The sequence below is a fragment of the Neomonachus schauinslandi genome, chromosome 4 (genome assembly GCF_002201575.2).
Source record: "Neomonachus schauinslandi chromosome 4, ASM220157v2, whole genome shotgun sequence".
NCBI classification, from domain to species: Eukaryota; Metazoa; Chordata; class Mammalia; order Carnivora; family Phocidae; genus Neomonachus; species Neomonachus schauinslandi.
In genome coordinates, this window is record NC_058406.1 from 80,633,591 (window position 1) to 80,661,392 (window position 27,802).

General features: G+C 35.3%; 1 protein-coding gene across 1 annotated transcript in view; it reads right to left on the reverse strand.

Moving 5' to 3' along the window:
• DPYD (dihydropyrimidine dehydrogenase) overlaps positions 1–27,802 on the reverse strand; it is a 799,188-nt gene that overhangs the window by 303,105 nt on the left and 468,281 nt on the right. The window contains 1 exon segment of the mRNA XM_021690256.2: positions 24,642–24,806. Within this exon segment, the coding sequence (XP_021545931.1) occupies positions 24,642–24,806 (165 nt within the window).

The following is a 27,802-nucleotide window of genomic DNA, read 5'->3' on the forward strand; positions in this document are numbered from 1 at the left end:
GGTTTGGGCTCGTAATTCTGACAGGATCTTTCTGCCATGTTCATAAGATCAATTCTAAAGAGCCTTCTTCCCCTTCTCCAGACACCGATATTAGCATATGATCTAGTGGGCCCACGTTCTAGATTCTAATGTACACAGTGAACGAAACCCTTTTCCAAATGCCATTTCATTGAAGGTTAAATCTTTCTTAGAGTTTTCTACAACATACAAGCCTAAACAATTAAGAGTTCCAGGCTGGCCATTGGAGCTTCCCATATGATCTTTATTCTTATGTGTTCCAAATGCACAGACTAACCAATTCAGTTTTTCAGATTTGAAGTGTTTTTGTATTTAAAAATATATAAGGTTATGACAATAGAATCACATTTATTGAATATAAATTACATGGATAATGAGTCTGCCTTGGAAACTTAGGGCATGTGATAACTATGCTTACGGTAGTGTATTATAAAAAATTGATAAAATTTTTTGGAGAATTTATTCATCAATTTAAAATCCCCAGACAATAAATATGTGTTCATTTGGCATACATAATTAATTTTGTTTTATTAAATATAGATTAAAATCAGCAGGATAACTAGATGTTACCCAAATATTTCAACTTAAGAAAAACAAATGCAAAATATCTGGTCTCCTCCTTACAACAATACAATATAATAGATTATTAAACTGATCTCTTTATTAAACTGATGATTTGCTTATTTAGAACCTTTTGGTAGAACACAATTAGGCAAATCAAGATATTTCAGTGTATCTATAAAAGCAACAATTATCAAAGTAGACAGCAGAATTATTGTATTGTCTTATTAATTAAATATTAGCCAGGAATATTTTATTACTAAAACTATAAAGGTATCAAAAGAAAAGAAAAAATTAGAGATTTCTACTCTCCTTTAATGACCACAACTTTTTGAAGATGTAATCTCCTGTAATGATCCAACTCTCTGTTACTCCAGAGGAAAATTTAGAAAAGACATTTTATAGAAACAGATGTCTATGATTAGTAAGTTTTCATATATGGTTGTGCTTCTACATTATGGATAAACTTCAATGTAGATAAAAGTTTATCTGGCATTTTACAAAACAGACATCATCCAAGCATGCAATAGCTTTATTCCAATCCCCTCACTCTGGTCAAATCCTTCTGCATAAGATCCTAAAAATGTTCTCACTTGAACCTTTGACAGAATTCTTTTAATTATTCCCTTTTTCAAAGTTTCATTCCTTGCTTGCATTTTAACTGCACAATTTCATACACATTATACATACTGGATGCAGTTAACTAAAAAATAAATCTACATCTTCTGAATTCTTTACAACTACAATCAAAGAACTTGTGAAGCAAAAATAAAAAATCGTAACATATGTTACTTTTGAGTGGTGCACACAGATGTTTGTTAGGCTATTTTCTATAATTTTCACTATTTTCTTTTTTTTTAAATTAAAAGCATTAATTGAAACTCGTGTTTATTGAATATAGGCTATAAAAGAAGGGTTGTAGAACCAGGAGTGGGCTGAGAGTTTGAGAGAACAGAGAGGAATTAAGAGGCTCATGGAGAAGTCAAAAAGCACATGCGATGGAGGAGACAGAAAGCAGGGGCTTTAGTTCGGATAACAGTATCTCAGCTTTCAAGATGGTAGAGGTGGGACCTCTCCTTGGGAAAACAAGACCAGGCTCTGTCTATGGAAGAAAACTAGTGAGACATGATGACAAAAATAACCAGGGGATAGAAAGTCAAGATGTGGTAACGAAAACCACAAGCATTGATGTTAAAGTTGCCTAGGATGATGGCAGATAAAGACTAAAAGTCATATGATAAAGTTCTCATGGATATTTGGAGGTGAGAAGGAAGAAGAGAAGGCAAAGGACCCATGTGGCTGTAGGACAGGAAGAATGTGGCTTAATCTCATGGCATATGGCTCAATGGCAAGGCATAGTTGATTACATACTTAGCAGTGGAAGAGGGAATCCAGAAGGGTGCTGGATACAACTACTGGCTTGAGAATAGATAATTAGATATGTAGTGGTGGGGAGGGGAGGCAGGGAGAATGGAAAAACAATGACTTCAATTTGAGAGAGTTTTGAAGAATGCTCCCCTTTTTTAGAGGAAATAGATATTTTATTGAGGTAGATATTAGGAATCCAGGAAAATATTAAGGTTATCAGGAGATGTCAAAAGGATACAGGTTTCAGAGGGAAGAGTAAATAGAAGGAAGTTCCTCTAGGAAAGAGCAAATTTAAGTCCTATCGGGTGATAACTGATTAGAGGGAAATAACCTGCAGCAATGGTGCAGGACTCTTATGAAAACATAAGGAGTGTAAATAAATCAGTACCTGTTCATATTCAGGCCATTTAAGACTATTTAGGATTTTGTTTTATATAATGTTCCTGCAAATGCCTATGACATGGGCGATTTCAGATTCAGACTTGGTAGAAGGACTTCATCATCAATGCACTATAGAATATGCACATTAAGTTGTTTTGATCCTGCATTATTTCATATTTAATCTTCAAACATGTTCTTAGGGAAAATTCTTATTAACAACCACTGACTTTGGACACCATGACACAAAAGGAGAGGCATAGAGCCAAGGATTTGTTCTGTATTTTCTTGTTCGTTTTTGAAATTAATTATCTAATTGTCAGTATATCCACCTGAAAGAGAAGCTTTCTGATATTGGAAGTGTTGAGAATTAGACAAAAATGACCTTTTTTCCCCCCTCATTATCACCTCAAGACCCAACATAAACCAACTCCTATTTTTGCTTGGCCAAATGACTGACATTTCTGTGTGCCCAAAGATCTATACCTTCATCACAGACAAGCTATAATACAAAACTCCTGTTTGTCTATTCTAGGAAATTACTAAGAAAACATAACCCCAATCCTTCACTCTACACTAGGTACCAAAATAATTTCACAGCTGATTTAAAACTCTTACCCTCATCTTCATGCCCCAAGTGCAATGTGACCTCTCTAGCCAGGAAACTAACAGAGCATTCTCTCCCTTCCTCTTTCTGCAGTGTGTTCTCCAGCTCCCAGCAGTGGTCTGTTCCCATAGTTAACCTCACAGACAAGATAAAGCTTTCTTGCCCAATGAAGCAAGAAGAAAAAATCTCTCTCTGAAAATGTACCTCTGTCTCAAATTTTTTTCCCAGAAATAGATATTAATCCTGCCCCTTTGCCCACTCAGCCAATAGTCAAAGAACCTCAGAATATAAAAATTCTCAGTAATTTTCTATGTTGCTCCCATCAAACCATTTCATTACATATGACTAAAATGGAGTAGGGAATAGAAAATAGTATGTATTCACCTCTGGAATGATCTCATATATTTTCTGAGCAAGAGATCCCACTGGCTTCTCTTATGTGCAATTCAAAGATGCCTAGAGAAATGACTAAGTATTTATGGTTCAGTTAAAATGTAAAAGCGTTTTCTTCTACTACTCAATACCTACTGCAAAAATACTACTGCAATGTAAGTTACATATTACAAAAGTGATTTCTCAGCCGTAGGGAGAGATCCATTTAATCAAATCATAGTCAGAAATGTACCATCTTCAGGGCTGCGATAAGATCGCCCAACCTCTTTGTTTAGGATGGGACTGGGACTTGCCCAAGTCCATATAGTTGGCAACAGAACTGTGAAAGACTGTAATTTTCCCAGATGCTGGCCCGGCATTTATTCATTTATTCCCTTACCTCCATTGATGTTCCCCCAAATCCATCCTTCCCATCCCCCTGGCCAAACTGCAGGCTTCCTAGTCTATGAAACAGTTGCTTGAAATTCTTTTGGAAAGAAAGTCAGTTCTTCAAATTCTAAACATGAAAAACAAACAAAAAGACCCCCCCCAAAGTTAATAGTCAACAAATATTTATTTATGTGATTATAATGTACCAGGCACTGTAGAACAAAATTAGTCAGATGGAAGGAGTGAAGGTAGAAAGGCAGATTTTGTTCATAGAGGGACGTTTCAGAGTTTGAGCTCATTACTTATAAGTAACAAGGGGATTATGTACTAATACCCAGCTAAGACTGAAAAGTCCAATAGATCAGCCAAGAAACAACTAAAAGCAAAACAACAAAATCTATCTATCAAAATCTATCAAAAAATAATTTGATAACATCTCTTACACAAATAAATGATTCATATAATTTGAAAATAAACACATTCAAAATCTAACAAGTCCTTAATTTTTTTTCAGGGTGTGTAGGTGTTTTTAAGTTTGTCATGTGAGTACCAGTAAGGAAGGTTTCTTTTCAAAATGTGCATATGGTTATGACAAAACTGCTGTATTAATTTGAATTGAGAAAATGGCTTGCTTTGTTAATGTTGGGTAAATAAGGTATTATAATTTTTAAAGCATTTAGAAACTTTTACAAGGACGCAAATGACAACAAAATATCATCTCAGGAAAATTTAAGAGCATAAGCAGTAAAATAGTGAGCATTTTTAGAAGTGGATATGAGACATAAATTTGGATTTTGGTAGAATTAATACAAATTACTATGAAGCTTTTATAACTGCAGAGAAATGCTGAATGTTTAGCTCAAACTATTAATCAGTGTAACATGATACATATCTTAGTAAATTTGAGTTAATGAAGACAATAAAATTGTACTATGAGTATGATTGGAAAGATGAATATGCTTTATAACTTCTTTTATTTCACATAATTTCATTTTATATTTTACATAATCAAGTTGTATCCCCCTTAAATTTTTAGTAAATCAATAATATATTGGTAAAATATCTTTATATAAGAAATAAAGTTAGCATAAATTAGTCTGCCTTAATCCTAAATGGAAAGAAATATCTATCATAGTTTGCAATTTATTCTTTTTTTCTTTCCTCTTTCTTCTTCATTTTTTTGCTTTTTGCTTTTTTGGTCGGAAGGTATGATTAGGTAGATATTGTCACAGGTGACTCTGTTATCTATTGGAGAGACTAAAAACTTTGGAGTTTGATTCCTGGCTTTGCCCCCTTCTAGCATTTTTATCTTGGGTGAGTTACCTTTTAGTTTTCAGGATTAGTTTCCGCATTTGTAAAGTGAGGAAAATAACACCTCCTGTTTAAAATTGTGATGAGCATTAGCGATCAAGTATGTCTGTTGCTCAGCATAGCAACTGGCACATGATGGATAGTTATTACTAATGAATTTAGTCATCATTAGTTATTATACCCTGATATTTGCAACATATAATTCTAAAGGATGTGCTCCTGGGTTTTAATACTATTCTCTTTGATGTGTTTTATTTGATGGGGGGAGAGGGAAAAGGGAGGATAGCAATAACCAAAAACACGTATCTAGAAAAAGAGGCATGGTGTCCTTAATAAATGTGGACAAACTGAATGCTAATTTGCATAACTTTGGGACCAATATCTCTAACCTTCATTTTTCTCCTTAGTAAACAAACAGATTGAGCCAGATGATACTTGATAATTAATGATTCAAAGATTCTCTGGCATTCAAGGACTCTATGATTAACAATTCAGTTATGTTTATTGAGAATGCTAAAGAATGGCAACTCCAGTTTTTTCTACTAACATCAGATTTCCCTCTAAGATTAGAAGGCTGTTCTAGTGATAATTGGGAGTAAATTTTAATATAAATCAGAAAATCACAGGAGCTGCATAGAAGTTCTTTAGTTAGAACTATGCACATCGAATATTGCCCTTGGAGAATTCTAGTGTGTGATTTGATATATTCTATGTAATCAGTTACTGATAGACTTTGACAGATTTGGTCATCTGTTTCCTAGACTCAGCCAACATGGCCTAGGGGACATGGATTTTATTTATTTATTTATTTTTTTTTTTTTTAAAGATTTTATTTATTTATTTGAGAGAGAGAATGAGAGAGAGAGAGAGAGAGAGAGCACATGAGAGGGGGGAGGGTCAGAGGAAGAAGCAGGCTCGCTGCCGAGCAGGGAGCCCAATGTGGGACTCGATCCCGGGACTCCAGGATCATGACCTGAGCCGAAGGCAGTCGCTTAACCAACTGAGCCACCCAGGCGCCCGGGACATGGATTTTAAATAAGAATAATAATTTAAACAAAGTATTTTGACAGTTGCCTTAAAAAAAAAAAAAAACCTTTTATGACAAGCGTCCTTCATGTTGCTGATTTTTATAGATTATTGAAAATTTTAAGAAATGTCCACTTCCTCATGAAATTTAATAAATGTTATAATGTATATGAAAAAGAAGCAGTTGAACTGGACTGGGCATGCGGCATGGTCATAGGAACACCAAGACCATTGTCTTCAGGGAACAGAGACCTATATGCAAAGAATGATAAGATAGGGTGATATACACATTGAAAGGAGTATGATTATCCTTCCCCACATCTGGTTCCTCTTATCAAAATTCTAGTTTACATCTATCTATACACCTTTTTATATCTGTAAAAAATTACCTATATGTGAATCAATCCTTTTCAGAATGTAGAAAAAGTGAAGCATGAGGGTCCAAGAGAAAAAAGAAAGAGAAATAATTCATAGCAGAATAGGCTTAGGAGTTTTTGCCAGATAATCTTGGGAAAGACAATACAAAATGGAGCCTTAGAATTAAAACTGACCCCTAGAAGAATTTATTCATTCATTTTTCCTAAGAAATATTAACTGAAAAAAAAAAAAAGATACACTAATTGAGCTCCTACTATGCACTAGCTACCATTCTAGGAGGTTGAGATTCGGGAATAAAAGAGAAAAAATTAAAAAGATATCTACCCTGATGAAACTTATACTCTAGAGAAGGAATAAGTTTTGTGAGAAAGGAGACCCTGTCTTTCTAGTTCAATACTATGTTCTAAAATAGTGTCTAATACTTAGTATATATTGAAAAAAATATTGGTAGAATAAAATAAAAATAAAGAGATATTTTCAATAGTAAAGAGTATTATTGGGGTTTGGGATAGGAGACTGCCTTCCACATGATGGTCAAGGAAGGCCACTGTAAGATGGTACCATTTGAATTAATAATTTATGTCCAAATCTCTTATTTTTTATAAGATCGAATTACATCAGTGCTAGAGTATTTGATATTGTCCCACAGATATCAAACACTGTGACATGTATTTCTTTGATTTTTCAGTTTGGGTAACATCTATTACTCTGTCTTTCAACTTCACTGATTCTTCCCTCTGCCATATCCAGGCTCCCATCAAACCTATTCCATTAATTTTTCATTTCTGACACAGTATTCTTCATTTATTTCCATTTGGATCTTTTTAATACTTTACAACTCTGATAAAATTCTGTATGTTCCCATGAATGCTCTTCCACTGGGTTTGTTTTTCACATTTATCATGGTAATTTTTAAGTCTCTATCTGATAATTCCATTTCTATCTCTGGATCTGCTTCTACAGACAACTTGCAAGAAAACCTTCTTGACACTGGGTCACATTGTTTTTTTTTTTTTTTTTTTATTTTTTATAATTTTTTTTTTTTTGCCGGGTATTTTTTTTTTTTTTTTTTTTTTTTCATGTCTTATAATTTTTTATTGTATGCCAGATAGTTTGTACAAAAGAACAGTAGAAGGATGCTTGGGTGATTCAGTTGGTTAAGCATCTGACTTTTGATTTTGGTTCAGGACATGATCTCAGGGCTCAGATGGAGCCCCAAGTTGGGCTCCAGGCTGGGCATGGAGCCTGCTCAAGAGTCTCTCTCTCCCTCTGTTCCTCCCCCTGCCAGAAAGAACAGTAGAGACTTACATAAATAATAATTACCCCCAGAAAAGGGTGCACCTCTTCTATTATTAGGTTGCTAATGTAGGAGACTGAGTTGATGAAATCTGTTGTTGAGTCTGGGCTTTGTTGTGGTTTTCCTTAGATTCAGCTTTCCACTGGCTTCAAACATTTTTTTTTTATCTTTTTTTTTTTAAGATTTTATTTATTTATTTGAGAGAGAGAATGAGAGACAGAGAGCATGAGAGGGAGGAGGGTCAGAGGGAGAAGCAGACTCCCCGCCGAGCAGGGAGCCCGACGCGGGACTCGATCCAGGGACTCCAGGATCATGACCCGAGCCGAAGGCAGTTGCTTAACCAACTGAGCCACCCAGGTGTCCTGGCTTCAAACATTTTGATGGCTGAATCAGAACTCTTCTTTTCAGTAGGACTTGGGAACTGAGCCACAGAAAGCCTCCAGAGTCTCTTTACTACGATTAGGCCAGCCACCAACTTTCCAAACCATGGGGTATCTTTTGCTGCTTACAGACCAGCTGCCAGCTTTTTGTGTTGCTAAGGAGTTCTCTTGGCTCTGCAGTCCCACACTGGCTTTCTGTGCTTCAGAATATCTTTCTGCTGAGCTTCCCTTCCTTAAACCTTCAAAAGAGCCACTGCAGCACAATCGGCGAAGGCCTAGAATGCCTTGCAGCCCAAGCCTTCAGCAGGGATCTGCCCTGTAACTGGAGAAGGCTGTGCTTACCTTAGGAAGGCTCTCTCTGTTAGGCTGCTTTGGCTCCACATCTGGTAGGCTACTCAATTAAGTAACATGGGAACGAGTTGGTTGCTAAAGGCTGACAAGGTCTGTGTCTGGGCTCCTTATATTTTCACACATCAGACCACTCCAAACACATCCATTAAATGTTCTTTAAAACTTCCCTGGTTTCGGGGGCACCTGGGTGGCTCAGTCGTTAAGCGTCTGCCTTCGGCTCAGGTCATGATCCCAGGGTCCTGGGATCGAGCCCCGCATCGGGCTCCCTGCTCCGCGGGAAGCCTGCTTCTCCCTCTCCCATTCCCCCTGCTTGTATTCCCTCTCTCACTGTGTCTCTCTCTGTCAAAAAAAAAAAAAATTCCCTAGTTTCTCTATGATGACTTCCTTACCCTCTCACCATTCCCGCAGGGTGCAAAGCAGTCATGTGTTTCTTCTCTCTGAAAAAGAACTTCTCATTCTCAGGAATTTAGTTCATGTAGGTTAATTTGCATTCTCAGATCTCTGCTATTTTTTTAAAGATTTTATTTATTTATTTGAGAGACAGAGAATACAAGCAAGGGGGAGGGGCAGAGGGACAAACAGACTCCCCACTGAGCGCAGAGCCTGACAAGGGGCTTGATCCCAGGACCCTGAGATCATGACCTGAGCTGAAAGTCAGATGCTTTATTGACTGAGCCACCCAGGTCCCCCTCTTCTACGTTTTTAAAAACCGAATTTTGCAGTTTATCTGACTTGTTCTGCTTGTTAGGGTGGGAGTGGCAAGTTCTCTGGTTTTCTACATCCAAAGGAGAAGTAGAAGTCCTGCCTGAATGTCAAAGTCACAATCTAACCATACTGCACCTATCCTGGCTGTTTGAGTTTGAGTTGGGAAATTCGTAGAAGGTGTTAAGCAGAGACAAAGGCAACAACTCTGCATCAAGACATGACACAAAACTCTGCAGTTAAATAATAGGTATGAAAGTATATGAAATGTGAAGTATTTGAGGTGCATTCGTAGTCTAGGTAACAAGAAGAATTATTGGTATGTAGTGTTATAGGTCATTGTTTCTGTTGAGTTCTACACTGTTTCCAACAATTCATTAAAAAAACTGATCACACACATAGCTTTTCCAATCTGTAAATGTGTTCACTTCCTACATTAAGGCACCTTCCCCTGTACTTTGAAAACCCAGAGCCATAACTAAATTTACAATTTAAACTAAATCAAGCACAAACAGTCACTGATCATTTTAATACTGGGGGTTTCAAAGGACACATTATGAAGAAATTAAAATGCAAAAAGCAGCACAAAGTTAAATTAAATTATTTATTATGGAAAGATTAGTCAATCTAGTTACTTCCCTAAATTTTGCATGAATAAAATATTACACAAAATTTCCTTTTGGGTGATCAGTATATAGATCAGAAACTCCCTGAAGAAGCTATATTAATAAAGTTAACTCATTCCTTATTAATGCTCCAGGCATTTTAACAACATGTGAAGTGAAATACCCACCTCAAAAATGACTTTAATGGTAAGTTACTTCTCTGCTTCACATATACAATGGATAATTAGTTCAGGAAAAAAATCTCAAAGGGAGAAAAAATAGCCAACTGTGAAATTCACAAATACTTTTCTTGGATTGGGTACAAATGCTATTCAGGCCAATACCAGGGATGCATAAATTCCTTCTATCCTATTTACAATCCAGTCTTGATTAGTTAGGAGCTCATTTTCCAGTTTGTGAATTATCTAGGTCTTTGATTCTTCTCTTCCCTCTGGCTGATTACCTTTACCATTTCTCTGCTCATTAGCACCTCCACCAGAAGGGGAAGAAAATCCAGGTGAAAAGAAAAAGCGAATCATACATGAACATTTTTGAGTACTCTGAAGCTTGACTTTTAAGAAATAATGATTTTCTATTGTGTATATACGTCAGATGTTCTGTTATCAATTTGAAATTCTATTTGAAATTCTACCATTTACAATCTGAGAGAAATCCTTGAGAAATTACTTACCTTCATCTAGCTATTAGATTGTAGTATGAAATGACGATGATATTCATGCCTTCCTTACAAAGTTATGAGATCAACACGGAGAAATAGAAATTTGTGTACTACAAATGGCTATACAAAATTAATAAGTTATTATGTTCTGAATTCCTAAAATCCCTTTTTCAATTCTTGCTTCTTTGCCTTGGGAAAAGGCTCATTGCCAAAAGATGTTTGCTTTTTTCTTTTTCTTCTGTTCTTTTTTTTTTAATCTTTGCTTTTATCTCTAACATGATTATGAAATGCACTCTTGGTATAAAACTAGAAGATACTGGTAAAAATATCATATTGTTATTGATGAATTCCATTCATTGTCTTCCCTGTTACTGAAATGGATAATTGCAAGTTGCCTGTATAAATATGTATTATTCCTACTAAAATGGCCCTCATTCTAATGTATATTTTCATAACTTTGGTTCTTAAAATGAAGATAAATCCCACAGAATACAATTTTCAGTCATTTGGAGGGTTCATTGTACATGTTTGTTCTATCAAAGTTTACCTCACTTGTAAGAATGTTTGGTTTGCCTGGTCATTAAATTAGTTGTCCAAGGCCTCTGTGACCATTCTCCTTTCAGGTGGTTTACAATTAATTAGATCTTATTTGTGGGTCTCAGATACAGCCTCAAATTCTGCTTAAATGGAATCAATTATCCAACCATAAATAATGGTTAAAAATGAAAAACAAGTCATTATAGCACAGCCTACAAACCTTTAAAACAGCACCGCTAAGGGTTTTTTTGTTGTTTGTTTGTTTGTTTGTTTTAACTATCTTAAAAAATAAAGAGAATACTTTCAAGTACATGTCTTAAAAGACTTAAGGGGAAAATATGAAAAGAGTTCCTTGTTAAAAATAAATCTCTGGAATATTCCCTGTAGGGTATAATGTAAAAGAATAAAATGCCTAGTGGCAAAAAAAGAAGCTGGGGGCAAAATGTTGTCTATCAGCAAGCTCCCATCCCTCCCCCAAAAGTAAAATAGGATAAGTAGTTTGTAACAAAGTAAATGCAACACATATAATTGTAGTACCTTATGATGTTAAATAAAAACCTTTATATTACCTCCTACTTTTAAGTCTGTCATAAAAAAACTGGTGCTTTTTTCTAAGATGTTTTTAAATGGGCCCTTTAAGATAAAAATATATATTTTAGGCACTTGCAGGGGGCAAGGGGAGGAGAGTAGAAGGTTTTACTTTATCCTTTCTCTCTCCTGGTTTCTTGAATATTTTAGGAGAAGAATGCATTTGAGTTGAGTTCTCCACAAAAACAGAATGATGAGAGATTACCAAATTGGTATTAAGTAAGTGAGCCTACTGAACAAAACTCCAGCTGTTTGAGTATGGACTTGGTTTCATTTTATGACATGGTCTGGTTATGTAACAAAAATATATAATTTATAAATTGTTTCCATTGCCTCTCTCATGAGCTAATTTATACCAAAAAAGAGTTTAAATTCAATGCATCATCACCATCCCCAGGGTCTCTTTCAACATGGTTCAGTGTGTTCCACGCCGTACTTCCAAATGGAGGAGACAATATTGTTACCCAAAAGGCAGCCTGACAAATTACAAAGTAAAGGGGAGTTTGAGAAAAAGTATGTTGTAGGCAGTTATTCTGGGGCTTCTTGTTCTCCATTAATCTATTGGTATATTTTTATGCCAGGATCACCCTATCTTGCTTCCTGTAGTTTTAAAATATGTTTTGAAATGAGAAAGTTTTAGACTTCCAAACTGGTTCTTTTTAAATGGTTTTGGCTACTGTAAATTCCATAGGAATTTCAAAATCAGCTTGTGAAATTCCACCAAAAAAATAATGCTAACATTTTGATTAGGATTACATATTATCTTTGCATCAGTATGGGGAAACTTGACATCTTAACAATACAAACTCTTCCAATCATTGAACACAGTATAGCCTCCCATTTATTTAGGTCATCTTTAATTTCTATCAGTATAATATTTTGTAGTTTTCAGAGTTCATGTCTTTCACATCTTTGTCAGATTTATCCCTATTTTATGTGTCTGCTGCTATTGATATATTAATATGATATATTTATTTCAGTTTCTAATTGTCTATTGCCAGCATATAAAAAGTATGATTGATTTTTATAAGTTGATCTTGTGTCTTGTAGCCTTGCTAATAAACTCATTTATTATTTAAAGTAGTATTTTGACAGGCCATGACCAGGATGAGGTGAGTTAGGCATTCTCCTGGGGTATAGAATTTAAGAGAGTACAAGAAAAGTTGGTAATGAAGACAACGCTATTTTAATGCAATATTTAAAAAAAATCAAATCTGAAGGCGCCTGGGTGGCTCAGTCAGTTGTCTGCCTTCAGCTCAGGTCATGATCCCAGAGTCCTGGGATAAAGCCCGGCATTCCTGCTGAGCAGGGAGCCTGCTTCTCCCTCTGCCTGCCACTCCCCCTGCTTGCGCTCTCCCTCCCTACCTCTCTGTCAAATAAATACATAAAATCTTTAAAAAAAAAAAAATCAAATCTGAAAACAACAGCCTGTAAGCTAGCTGCCTGCTTTTGTAAATAAAGTGGTTTTTATTGGTACATTTAATCACATTTTCTACATAAACAATCATGTCATCTGTGAATAAAAAAACAGTTTTACTTCTTCCTTTGAAATCTGCGTATCTTTTTTTGTTGTTGTTGTCATTCTCTTATTTAACAGCACAGAAACTTTAGCACAATGTGGAATGGAAGTGGTGAGAGCAGATACCCTTATCTTATTTCTCTTAGAAAATATTCAGTCTTTCACCATCACCTATGATGGGTTTTTTGGGTTTTTTGTTTGTTTTTACTGCTTTTCACTAGGTTAAGGAATTACCCTTCTATTCTTAGTTTGCTGAAATTTCTTTTAAATTAGAAACGGAATTTAGATTGCTTCAATTTTTTTTTGTTTGGTTTATGGAGATAATTACACAATTTATATTGTTGTTGTCATTGTTGCTATTATTTAGTTTGTCATTTCTGTGAATCACAATATTCTCAAATGTTAAACCTACTTAGAATTTTGGAATAGACCTCATTTGTCATAGTATATTATAATCTTTATATATTATTGGATTATATTTGTTAAATTTTGTTTAGAACTTTTGCATCTATGTTCATGAAGGACAATGGTCCATAGGTTTCCTGTCCTGTCTTTGTTTAGTTATGGTACTAGGGTGTTGGCACCATAGATTTAGTTGGGAAGTATTCCCTCTGTATTATTTTTCTAAATGAGTGTGTGTAGAATTGGCATTATTCTTTCATAAATGGTTGGTAGAATCTACTTGTGAAGCCATCTGCGTCTGCAGTTTTCTTCATGGAAAGGTTTGGAACTATAAATTCAATTTCTTTAACATTATCTATTGCTTCTTGAGTAAGCTTTGATACTTTGTGTCTTTCAAGGAATCTGACCAGTTTATTTGCATAAAATTGTTGATAATATTCTATAGTTTTTCTTTTAATATCCATAGAATCTGCAGTGGTGCTACTTCTCTCATTTCCTATATTGATAATTTGTGTTTCTTCTTTCCTTTTTTCTTCATCAATCTGGCTGTTTTATCAATTTCAGTTGTTCTTGCAAGGAATTTTGCAAAGCTTTACTTTCTTTGATATTCTCTATTATTTTTTCTTGCTATCTTACTAACTTCCTCCACTGATCTTCATTATATCCTTATTTTATTTACTTTGAGTTTAGTTTGTTCTTCTTATTCTAGTATTTAGAGGTGGAAGTTGCAATAATTATTTGAGACCTTTCTTCATTTCGGATATATGTATTTGATGCTATAAATTTCCCTACTAGTAATGCTTTTATGACATACCACAAATTTTAATATTTTATATTTTAATTTTCATTCAATTCAAAATAATTTTAATTTCTCCTATGATTTTTTCCTTTATTCAAAGATTGTTTAGATGTATTATTTATTTTTTAAATATTTTGGGGATTTTCCAAATACATGCCTGTTGTGGTCAGAATACATACCTTGGATGAACTGAATTCTTTAAAATTATTAAGACTTCTTCTGTTGCACAGAATATGGCCTATTTTAGTAAATGGTATGGATGTATTTGAAAAGACTGTGTATTCTGTTGCCATTGGATGGCATGTCCTATAGATGTCAATTAGATAAGTTGATAGCATTTTTCAAATTTTGAATAGCCTCACTCCATTGTTTTATTAATTATTTACTGGTAGGTATGGGAATCAACTGTGGTTCTGAGTTTTTTTATTGCTTCTTCCTGTTCTATCAGTTTTTGCTTCATGTATCTTAAAATTTTGTTACTAAGTACATAAACCTTAGGACTGCTATCATTTCTGGATGGATAGACCATTTCATCATTATAAAATGGTCCTTTTTGTCCCTGGTAATAATCTTTGATTTGATATCTACTTTGCTATTAATATTATAAGATTTTATTTGATTAGAGTTATCATGGTACATCTTTTTCCATTGCTTCAATTTTCTCCTATTTCTGTCTTCTTATTTAAAATTGTTTTTCTTGTAAGCAGTATATATAGTTGAGTCATGCTTTTTCATCCAATCTGAAAATCTCTGCCTTTTAATTGGGGATGTTTAGACCATTTACATTTAATGTGATTTTGATATGGTTAGGTTTAACGCTATCATCTTACTACAGGGTTTCTATTTGCATTGTCTCTTTTTATAGCCTTTCTTTTCTGTCTTCTTTTGTTTGAGTACTCTGTATGACTCTATTTTATACCTCTATTGTTGCTTTTTAACTATAATTCTCAAGTATTATTTTACTGGTTGTATAGAGCTTAGAGCATACATCTTTAAGTTATCAGTGTACCTTCAAGTGATTAAAAAAACTTTACATAAAGTGTTAGAAGCTTACAGTAGTATACTTCCATTTCTTCCTCACAAATTTTGTACTATTACAATACAAAATGTATATATTTTATAAACCACAGACTGTTTTATATTTTTGTTTAAACAACCAATTCTCTTATAAAGTGAATTAAATAAAAGTTATTTATGGTTACAAATTCTGGTACTCTTCATTCCTTTGTGTAGATCCATATTTCGACCTAGCATCATTTTACTTTCTGACTAAAACATTTTAAAAAATATTTCCTGTGGTGCCAATCCCTCAGTGATGAATTCTTTGTCTTTTTCCGTTTGAAAAATACACATCTGTATTTTTGAGAGATATGTTGTTGAATTTTGAAATCTAGATTAACAGTTGTCATGTTTTTTGTTTCAGCACTTGAAAGTTGTTGTCTTCTAGCTTGCTTCCCTACTAATAATGGTAGTAGGGACAACAATATCTGACAACAAATCGAAACAATAAACTTTCTATTTATTCTTCTGTATGGAACAGGCTTTTTGTCTTTACTTTTAGAATTTTCTCTTTATCATTGGTTTGATTAATTTGATTATGATGTATTCCTTGGTGTAATTTTCTTCATGTTTCTTATGCCAGGGGCTCAAGTTTCTTGGTTTGTTTGTTTGTTTGTTTGGCAGGTGGGAAGGCTTGTAGTTTTATGAAAAACTGGGAAAATTGGGGCCATTTTTTTCTTCAAACTTTGAAAATTCAGTACATATTAGGCCACTTGAAGTTGTCCCTAGCTCATTAACAGTATGTTTACTCCCCACTCCCCAACACCCCCCACCCCCACATGCATTCTACTTTAGATAGTTTTTATTGCTACATCTTTAAGTTGACTTACCATTTTTTCTGCAATGCCTAATATGCTGTTAATAACTACCAGTGTAGGGGCGCCTGGGTGGCTCAGTTGGTTAAGCGACTGCCTTCGGCTCAGGTCATGATCCTGGAGTCCCGGGATCGAGTCCCGCATCGGGCTCCCTGCTCGGCAGGGAGTCTGCTTCTCCCTCTGACCTTCCTCCCTCTCATGCTCTCTGTCTCTCATTGTCTCTCTCGCAAATAAATAAAATCTTAAAAAAAAAACAAAAAAAAACTACCAGTGTATTTTTCATCTTATTCATTGCAGTTTTCATTCTGGAAGTCTGGTTTAGTGGGGTTTTGTTTGTTTGTTTGTTTGTTTGTTTTTATCTATGTTCCATCTCTTAGTTTTTGAACATGTGGAATATAGTTGTAATGACACTTTAATGCATTTACCTGCAATTTTAACATCTCATCAGTTCTGGCAGTTTTAATTGATTGATTTTCCTCTTATTTTGGGTTATATTTTCCTACTTTCTTACATGATACGTAATTTTTTAAATTGAAATTCAATTAACCAACACATAGTTTATCATTAGTTTCAGAGGTAGTGTTCAACAATTCATCAGTTGTGTATAACACCCAGTGCTCATCACATCATGTGCCCTCCTTAATGCCCAGAACTCAATTACCCCATCCCCCAACCCACCTCCCCTCCAGCAACCCTCAACTTGTTTCCCATAGTTAAGAGTCTTTCCCTCTCCAGCTCCCCCCTGCTTGTGTTCCCTCTCTCACTGTCTCTCTCTGTCAAATAAATAAATAAAATCTTAAAAAAAAAGTCTCTCATGGTTTGTCTCCCTCTTTGATAGGTAATTTTTAATTGAATGCCAGACACTGTGAAGTTTATCTTATTTGGTCCTAGATATTTTTGTATTCCTATATTCTTGAATTTTGTTCTGAGTTGCAGTTAAGTCACTTGGAGATATTTTGATCCTTTCTTGCTTTTAAGGTTTGTTGGGCATGACTAAAGCAGTGCTCACCCTATGGCTAATTGTGAAACATAGGGCTTTCCAGTCTGGCTAGCAGGAAGAGTCATTATTCCCAGATCCATTTAAGAACTGAGTACTAGTCCCTCTAATCCATTCAGAAAGTTCTTTCTGCAGTCCCTCATAATTCACTCACATGCATGAGCTGATCTGTACTCTGATGAATACTCAAGAGAGACCTTCTGCCAGTCTCTGGAATACGCTCTGTTATGTAGCTCTCTGCTTCCTGGTGCTCTGTCTTGTGAATTCTAGCTATCTTGGTCTCTCTGGACTTTCACTTCTGTCTCCTCCACTCAGATCCCTGGGTTCTGCTCCCTGCAATGTGGCCTGGAAACCTTCTTGAGCAATGGTGGAGCTCATTTACTAAGTTTTCCATCTCTCAGTGACTACTATCGTTATTGACTGATGTTCCAGGTCTTAAAAACTGTTTTTTCATATATTTTATAAGTTTTTTTTTTTTATGTTGCTGTTTCAGTTGGGATGGTAAATCCAGTCCCCATTACTCCATCTAAACTGCAGCTAATGTTTTCTTTTAAGAAACTAGGAATATCTTATCTCAAAAAAAAAAAAAAAATTGGCTACATGGAGCCAGAAACTAATCACAGAACTATGAGCTACATTATGTATTCTGATTCATTTTGGCTATTCTTGCTTTGTGGAATCAAACATATTTTAAATTTTCTTTGTTTCTATGCTGATACTAAGAAAATAACTCATTATTTAAGTCTTGTTTTAATTGGAAACTAAGTCAAAAGAATGAATGATATTAAAGCACAGAAGTATAATGAATACAACATTGAACGAAGAATCAGACTTTACATTCTATATGACATATAATAAACTCAAGTTCAGAAGAATCACTAAAAAGTATAGTGAGTTAGCTTTTAATTTTTTAGTTGGTAATTATTTCTAAAATACTGACTTTTATGTGAATTGTTCAAAAATGCTTTGAAAATCAACTGGCAATATACTTCAAGAGCTCTAAACATGCTGTTACCTTTGACTTACCAAATCCCTCTCTCAGAATATTTTATGGAAACTAATTATTATTTTAAGTAGGAATAAAAGCTAAATGTATAAAGGTATCCTATGCAATATAATTTATAATGGTGAATAACTGCAATGTACCAAACATGTTACATATAATATCTCATTTAATCTGTACAACCTCTGAGAATAGTTATTGTCATTGCACAGATGAGGAAGTTGAGGTTGAGAGTGCCAATAAATAGCAAGTCAGAGGACACGCTGAAATTCAAACCCATTCTGACCTAAAACCTCATGCCTTTAGTTCTTAGACTCTATCAAGTCTAGGAAAATGAAAACAGATATTTGTTAGGATAATTGGATATGGACTGTTTTACCTCCATCCACCCTAACTTTTTAAATTTCCATTACTATTATGATTCATTTTATTTTATTTTTTGTAGACTAGATATTTTTTAAAAAATCAATAAAGTAATGTCATCAGATAACTGTCCTGGATTTCAGCAAAGAAGGGAGGTTGGGAAGTATCTATGTCCTCTAGAATTCATGGTGGAAAGAAGGAAGGAGTTTCCTGGGGATATACTAGCCTTCCCTTCAATACCTGCTCTAGCAGTTTCTTAATTTATTTAAAATAAATCAACATGGGGGGGGCACCTGGGTGGCTCAGTCGTTAAGCGTCTGTCTTCAGATTAGGTCATGATCCCAGGGTCCTGGGATCAAGCCCCACATCCGACTCCCTGCTCCGCGGGAAGCCTGCTTCTCCCTTTCCCACTCCCCCTGCTTGTGGTCCCTCTCTCTATATATCTCTCTGTCAGATAAATATTAAAAAAAATAAATAAATCAACATGGGAATGTGTAGAAATTGACAGAAACAGAGACTTGACAAGGTTAAAAAATTCCAGAGGAAGCAAAGGAGGAACCCCTCCAGTGCAGGGATGCTTACATTTCTGTTGGTAAATATCCTCTTCAGGACATGAGGGGGAAAGGGCCAAGGTGATGTTTATGCTTTATAAGCTCTGTGATAAGAAAGCAATAGTTTAATAAAAAATGAAAGTAAAAATAACAACCCTGTACTGGTCATTGTTGGCCTGGCAACATATATATTATAGTTTTATCTGTTACTAAATTTTATCTTTCTAAATAGATTGAGGAGGAGGTAACAAAATCCCCTTATTCCTAATGAGTGAGACTTAATTATAAATAATCCAAAGAAAAGAAAGCCTGCTTCCGCTGAGTCAGCCTTCATAGTGCCCATAAGAAGACTGAAAGAGTTATAGGGTGATGAACATCCACTGAATAAGCAGTGAGCATTCCTCCTTGCTTAGAGGATACATAGATCCAGCTGAATGTCTTGACTCCCTGTTTTCAAATACAGAACTTAAGATGGGACCCGGTAACAGTTCAAACCAAGGTCCACACTGAGTCACTGACATTGTTTTCTAAAGTCAGCTACATTCCTGCAAAGCAGTAAGTATTGAGCTATAAAAATGTCCTGTGCTGGGACTAATGACAAAATAATGGTTGGCTGATGACAGACTTCTTTCTTTGTCCAATAAAAAGATTTTGTTTTCTATTTGAGAGTCTGTGGTTAAGAGAGCTCAATATAATTGACCCTCTGAGTGGGTGGGTAAGGGAGGACTGAAATAACATATTACTCTTAATTCCTCAGGTTCTTTAGAGCCAAGTAATGGGAAGATTTTCAGTTCCAGTGACTTCACTTACTAGCTGTGTGACACAGTGCCTTGTGCAATGCAATATTTCAAAAAGTCAGTTTCCTCATCTCTAAACTGAGGAAAAACTCTGCTTCACAGATACATGAAGCCCACAGTTCCTAGCACCTAAAAAAGGCTCTCAAGTTCTGATACGGGACTTTTATAAATATTTAATGATGTACGTCAAGGGTTATGAATGATGCTGGTTTTATATGCAGTAGAATTAATTGATGAAGTTTATAAAAAAAATACACACAACACACACACACACACACACACCGATGTATACTCATTGTATCCATGCCAGAATTTCTGAAATGACTGAACTAGGACAGGGTCTAACCATAAAAACCTTTTCTGAAGCTCCCCAAGTGATTCTAGATGCACCCAGAACTGAGAACCACTGGACATAGGTTCTTATTCTGAGGTCCATAGAATTCTTGACAGAATGCAGGAAATTCAAGAACTTGGATGGGAAAAAATTAGACCTTTATTTTCACTAACCTCTGCTGAAATTTAGTGTTTCCTCATGAATACAACAAACCACAGTAGCACTATCAATATCTGTAACTTTGCACCAATGGAAGCCACAGAAAATCACCACAGAGTTGTCACAGACATCTCACTGTGTCACTGATAGTCACCATTATATGTCAAAATTGCAACAGTTATTCGATCTGCCATGAACCTGTGTTTTTAGTGACTTATTAAAGAGGAACATGAGTTACTATATCATATTCTTTAAAATGAGTTGAGCATTCTATTTTAATACAATGGGAATCCTTTGCAAACTATTGAATTGGGTTTTACACATTCAAAAACATTCTGAAGAAAGGCTTTTAGGCTTCACATGGGTATATAAGGAGTCCATGGCACACACGTAGGGTTAAGAACTCTGTATTTAGTGGCTATTGGTCAGGAAAACACTTTCAGGAATGCTGATGAAGAACAACTTCTTTGGAATCATTTTGAACTTAATGTGCGCAATGCTGATTTCTCAGTAATGAACTGAGAAAGGGTTTCAGTAGAATGAGGTGTATTGTAATAGAAGTATATTTACATATCAATTGTTCTTCCTTTATTAATTTCTCTAACAAAGCCATCACTCCCTTTTCTATCTTCACCAGCTAATTCAATGCTGAATCCCTATCTTTTGCCTAACTCTTACTTTAGCTGCCACAAATGATAGAAAATGTCAGTCTTTGTTTGCTAATTCAGTGTATTCACACAAAATGCAGCATGTATTTTTTTGGTAAAAAAATTTTTTTCGAAGCCTAAAATATACGGTTTCTAAGGCTTTTGCAGTGAGAATGAAAGGATTCACTTAAAATTGATTTCTGTAAGCCCTAATTATACAGTACATTTCATAATAAGCATTGCAAAATCTCAGCTTAGGAACAAAAAAAAGCCTCTTAGTTAGTAATAATTGTCACTACAATGATCAGTGTGCCAAATTTAATTCACAGATAAATAAAAGGAAACCTTGAAAGCTGGGCAGAAGTCTAGTATAAGTGTAAGCTTTGGTGTAACTCTGTGATAGTTAAGAAACAAGCCCTTACAATATATGTCAGGGGTCTCAATGCCTTTATATTCAAGATGTTCTTCCAGCTGTCTTCTCCAGTTCATGGCCAACTGGTGCCTATTCTCTATGGAAAGAGAGATACTAGCTGCTGATATCAGCTGACCCACATCCCTTTCCCCACAACCCCCAGGATAATTTCTTTTTCAGAAAAGTTAGCCCTTGCTTAGAAGCTGCCACAGTGGGTTGAATTATCTGATCCCTGTCATTAAAGGTGGCAGCCACACACTCGAGAATGATGTGGGAAAACTCCAGTGAGAGTGATAATTAAACTTGGAAAATGAAGGGTCACCTTCTTTCATTCAGCTCATTGGGTTTGGCATCAGAGTAATTCCAAAACAGTGGGGGATATTCTACTCTCAGCATGGCAATATCTAGGTGCAACACATTATTTCTATGGGTTCAAACGGGAATGCCATTTTAATTGTATTTAAAATGTTATCTTTGATATGGGGAATAAAAACGTTAGAAATTAGTTCTAAGAATATAGAAAAAGAATAATGAGTATAATCTAAATGGTGAAAGAATTAGAATCAAGAAATGCAAGCATTGTTTTCTCAGAAGAAAAAGCATTATAGGAGAAGAAAATTGTTTCCAGGGAAATTGAAAAGAACATTGAAATGTGCCTCTTTCTACTTGACTGTGGAATCACAAAGCGAAGGTTTCATCTCAGCTTTCTTGTCTACTTACAGTCATTTCTTGGAGGCCATTATTTAACATCTCACTCCTGCCCAGAAGAGGGTAGACAGAACTTAAGACAAGCCATTGGTGGGAGTTCTGTTCCAGGAAAAATGATGTTTTTTCAGATACATTGGTGTATCTAAATACTATAGAAGCAATATTTGGGGAAATTATATTTCATACTATTCTTATGTTGCATTAAAAAGTAATATTGAAATTTTAAAGGCCTGAAATGATACTGCAGTAAGTACATTAGAGAACACTATCATTAGGAGCACAGATGCTAAAAGCAAGTTTCAAGTTCAAATTCTGGATTCACTGTATATAATAACCCCCCTGATCCATGGGGAATATGTTCTAAGACCCCCAGTGGATACCTGAAACTAAGGGTAGCACTGAATCCTCTCATACTATGCTTTTTCCTATACATACATACCTACGATAAAGGTTTAGTTTATAAATTAGGCACAATAAGTGATTAACAATAATAACTAATAATAAAATAGAACAATTATAACAACATACTGTAGTAAAAGCTGTGTGAATGTGATCTTTCTCTCTCTCTCTCAAAATACCATATTGTACTGTCTTTACTTTTCTCGTGATGATGTAAGATGATAAAGTGCCTATGTGATGAGATGAAGTGAGGGGAATAACATAAGCACTGTGACATAGCTTTAAACAATGGCTGACTTTCCCACAATACATCAGAAGGAGGATCATCTGCTTTCAGACCGTGGTTGACTGCCGGTAACTAAAACCACGGAAACTGTAGTTGTGGATGAGGGAGGAACCACTGTAATAGCTGTGTAACCCTGGGCATGCTACTTAACTTCTGTGTTTCCTCTCGGTTTTCTCTCTGTGAAATGGGGAAAGTAATAGTACTTACCTTATAAGATTGTTTAAAGACTGAGTGTTAAAATATATAAGGCATTTATAACAGTTCTTAATCTTATAAGAGCTCAAGTTTATGGTTATTATGTTATTGCGTGTTCAGTACCTAGTATAATACTTAAACCTGTAGACCATGTTTAGAAATATATTAATAGGGATGCCTGGGTGGCTCAGTCGGTTTAGCATCTGCCTTCGGCTCAGGTCATGATTCCAGGGTCCTGGGATCAAGTCCCGCATCAGATTCCTTGCTCAGTAGGGAGCCTGCTTCTCTCTCTGCCTGCCACTCCCCCCTGCTTGTGCTCTCACTCTCTCTGACAAATAAATAAAATCTTAAATATATATATATATGTATATGTATAAAATTCTTCTTATGGTTGACCCACTTTTTGTCCTTGTCATTCTGAGAAAAGCTTCACACAAGATTTGGATCCTTTCAAAAACAAATAGCTCAACATAATTGTTATTAGAGTTGATTGTATAATGTGAACACAGAGATGATTTGCAACATCATTTTCAGAAAGTGAAAGATTCCTAATGAACAGATGCTATAGGTTTCATATGGATCTTAATAGTACCCTTCATATCTGAAGGTTTGACTTGAGAAAGATTAATTATATTCTATGTGCCTAAATTTTGCTTCAATGTAAGAAAACTTTGAAACAATTAGGATTTTCTAAAACATAAAAAACAAAAACAAAGCTTGATGGGTTAGACAATAGTATGATAACAAAAGTCCCTCTGTAAGATTTTCTAATGTATTGGTTTGTGGGAAAACATCCACAAATTTCAATAGATTTTAAAATATTTATCATTGGAATACTTAAACCATTCCAATTTGTCTTTGAATCTTTTCTACAAATAAAGACACACATGGCTCAAACCTCAATCTCCATTCATCACCAGCTCTGAGAGAGAAAGTAAGGGGGGCAGGGGGAATGAGTGTGTGTGTGTGTGTGTGTGCGCACGTGTGTATGTACACGCGTATGTGCACTGAGGTGAGGGAAGGAGAAAAAAAATGAATGAATGACATCAAGGACAACTCTAACCATATATTGAAGAGAAAATACCATCCATAGGTTAAAAAACTACCGGCAACATAAAGAAATGAAATATATGTAATCTTTGTTCACAGTACTTTTAAAGAAAGGGTTTTATAAAAAACAGTGACTCATTCAGTATAAATGTATTAAAATTATTTGGTAAATTATTTCCCACTGAAAAAATATAAATACTCGATATATGAAGAGATTCTGCTTCTGCCTCAGGTTTATATTTAAAATGATTTATAGTCTGTAATTTCTTCCTAAGGTCATCACCTTCATAAATACTAGCCACATCCAGTGAAAATCAACTCAATAAAATGAGTATTTTATTTCTCTTCCTCCTGCTTATGTAGATACTTCTTCCATCTGCATGGCACCCATTTATAACAAAGCCTCACATTGTGCAGATTTTTATGAGTTCTTGAGCTTTTCTTTCTTTTTTATCTATGCATCAGCAAAGCAACTGGCAGATTCTTTAATAAAATATATTATACACATTAATATTTATAAGCCTATGAATTGGATGTTTAAATAAACATTCACCAACTTATGCCAATTCTTTTGTTTTAGACGTTAAATCACACTTACATTGTCTGGAAAGTCAGCTTTTAGTTCAGTGACACTTTGACACCAATATGCAGCCGTTTTTTCACTGATGAGCTCAATATTCAGGAAGGAGCTTTGTCCAGGGCCATACATGGGGCCAGAGGTAGTCCCTCGGATGATTCTAGGCGAAACATTTGTCACAATGTCCTGATAAAAGAGTAAAGATATTGGGTCTCCTTCTGACAAAGAAAAACTACAATCTTTATTCTATGCTCATTTCCATATGACAATATTTTACCAAGTCCTTTCTCACATTTTTATAGAAGGATTTTAAAAATATATTTTAAATTACACATGAACATAAACTACTTCCAAATGAAAGAGTAAAATATTTGTTAGCTTTATTTAAATTACTTCCTGTAATTGCAAGGTTAGCATAGTAAAAAAAATAAAAATATGTAAATTAATTTACACTGGTTTGGGCATACATATTTTAATTTGTTTGCAATTAAATAAAAACTTGATAAGTAAAATGTAAGAATATCATTTCAGTCTATTTAATCCAAACACCTTCAATGAGCTTTTTAATTCCAATAAAAGCTAATGTTTTGTAAAGAAAAAAAATATTTTTCTTAAAAGGTAATTCCAATGTAAATCATCCAAGGAGTACATATTAGTACTACTTGCTCATCAAACTTCAACACATACTCTAACAAACTAACTGGGTCGCTCAACTTACCTATAGGATTCTAACTATAAATTCACATTCAATGAGAACTCATTTCTCCCAAGACTGAAATGAGGATATCAATAACTTCCTGATAACTATAAACAGTAAACAGTCAAATTAACTTGCTTGTTAAGTGTAATTAACAATGCACAACTGCTTCTAAAGCTGTATTAACAAAGAAGAGTAACATTCTGACGTTACTAAAAACTAAAAAGAAACAAAGAAGAAAAATGTTTCTTTAGCCAACTTCCAATTAAAATTAATTTTGAGTAAAGGTCATTTAGTTAAGGATTTATCAGAATTAGTCATTTAAGTACCCCTCCTCACCATCTTGTCACTTTTAGTGAGATAACATGAACCCCCATTAGTATATAGCAATTAAGGTCAATTTACATATTTTAATTAAGAACCACCCCATATAAAACAATTAGCGTAATAGGCATACTAACTGGATTTCATAACATTTGGACGTTTTTCCAACTAGATAGACAGGAAACCTTAATTAGCATTAATTAGTGCTGATCTGCATATGTTTGATAAGGCATACCCTTGCCACAAAAGATTATTTATTCCTGAATCTGCCAAATGCTACAGTTGCAGAGGATGAAAGGACTTTTCTTCACATTGCATGTTAATTTCTGGCAATTTACATTCACTTTTACATTCGAATTAGTATATGATAAAATAAATGGTATAAATGTTACAATATACCTCCTTAAATATGTACATTTTAACTTATAGGAATCCTGCTAGTTAATGTTTTACTAATTAAGCCATTCCACTTCTATTGTAATTGTGGGCAACACCACCAGCCTTACTTTGATTTGCTATAGTCAAACAGTGTTCCACAATCTTATAATGGGTAAAATGACAAGTAGAGTCACTGCAGGAAGCTTGAGCCTAGTGGGTCAAATTTCTGTCTTGGCAAATGCTTCAATGCATGCTCTGCATCCCTGCAGGTGGCTTCTGTGCAGCTTCCCCAGGTAGGTACTCTTGTGCTGCCATGGTCTGAGGAGACAATTCTATGAACAAGTAAAGCTGGTTTCCTTCCATACTCCAATTTTCAAGAGCCACACTCTTTAAGCTTTGAGGTCCTCATTTCCTCTACTCTACCCCCTACCCTAAAAGCCTTTCACCTAGATAAATCCATTCTAGGCCACAGGTTGTGCTCTGCATAGGAACACTTGGCCAAGGAAGTTAACGGAGTCCTCTTTCAGTTCATCAATTCATGTGCCCTGGCATTGAGCAGTTCCACAAATGAAGGGGCACCTATTTTAAATGATCATTTTATAGTTTAATGGCACCTCCTGCTTACTGAATGGAACATGTTAGCAGCATTCCTGTACCTGCCCATTCTTCAGGTCTTAGCTTACACTTCAGCCCCTTTGAGAAATCTTTCGATCTCTCCAACATCATCAAGTCTTAATAAGCTGCTCTGACTCATGCCACCATCACAATATATACCTTCCCCAACTGGCATTCTTAACATCCTGCATTGTGACTATCTATATTCTGGTCTGAACCTTCCACTAGACTGTAAGGTATGGAAGAGAAGACACTATCTTGTTTGCTATTACATGCCCAGCTTCTAGCCTGGCCTTTAGTAGGTGTTCAAATAATGTTTTTTTAAAGAAGCCTAGAGCAAGATCGTAGGCATTAGAATGGGTCTTGTCCTGAGGGATGGGAACTATACAGGATTTATTGCTGGCTTTATACTGTTGCTGAACAAACATGTGGGTTTGGGCTTACATTCAAATTTCAGGTACTGGTTCTTTGCTTAGATCCTTTCCTACCCGTCTGTTACTCTAGAATGGGGGACTTCCTTTGCTTCCCCTGATAGCTCAGGGACCCCTTCTCTGAATACAGCTCCCCGCCACCAACTACAGCTAGATCCTGGAACTTGTGTGCTTGACACAGGTTGTCCATTACTCCACCTCTCCCCATCTCAGCCATCTCAGCCATCTCAGCCTACTGCAGAGCCTCGATGACAGGAAGTATGCTTGAACTTCATCACCCTGTAGCTTCTAAGATCTCCCTGACTGTTGGTCCTTACTTGCTGGGTTTATCCAATCTCTAGGATCCAAACACAATGGCCTCATTCAAATACAATCTGACTCTAGGGTTCTCTGGGTCAGGTGGATGTGAGTTCTAACCTGGTCCATGGCTACCTATGGGATTTCTTAGCTGATGAATTTATTAGGATCTTAACCAACTATAGTTGCTTCTTGTATCCACCCTCTAGGAGGCAGAGCCCACATCTTCAAAGTATGTTTAGGATTTTTTTGAATATCATAAAATAAAAAAGACACAGAATGGAAGAATTGCACCCATATGGAGTAAGGAAAATCTCAATGGTCCAGTAATTCTAAGCCATATGCTTTTTCACAATAACCCTCCTCATAACAATTAGGTCAACAACTCACAATGGCCAAAGGGCCAATAAATTGACAAGATTTAATTGGAGGACAGTCAA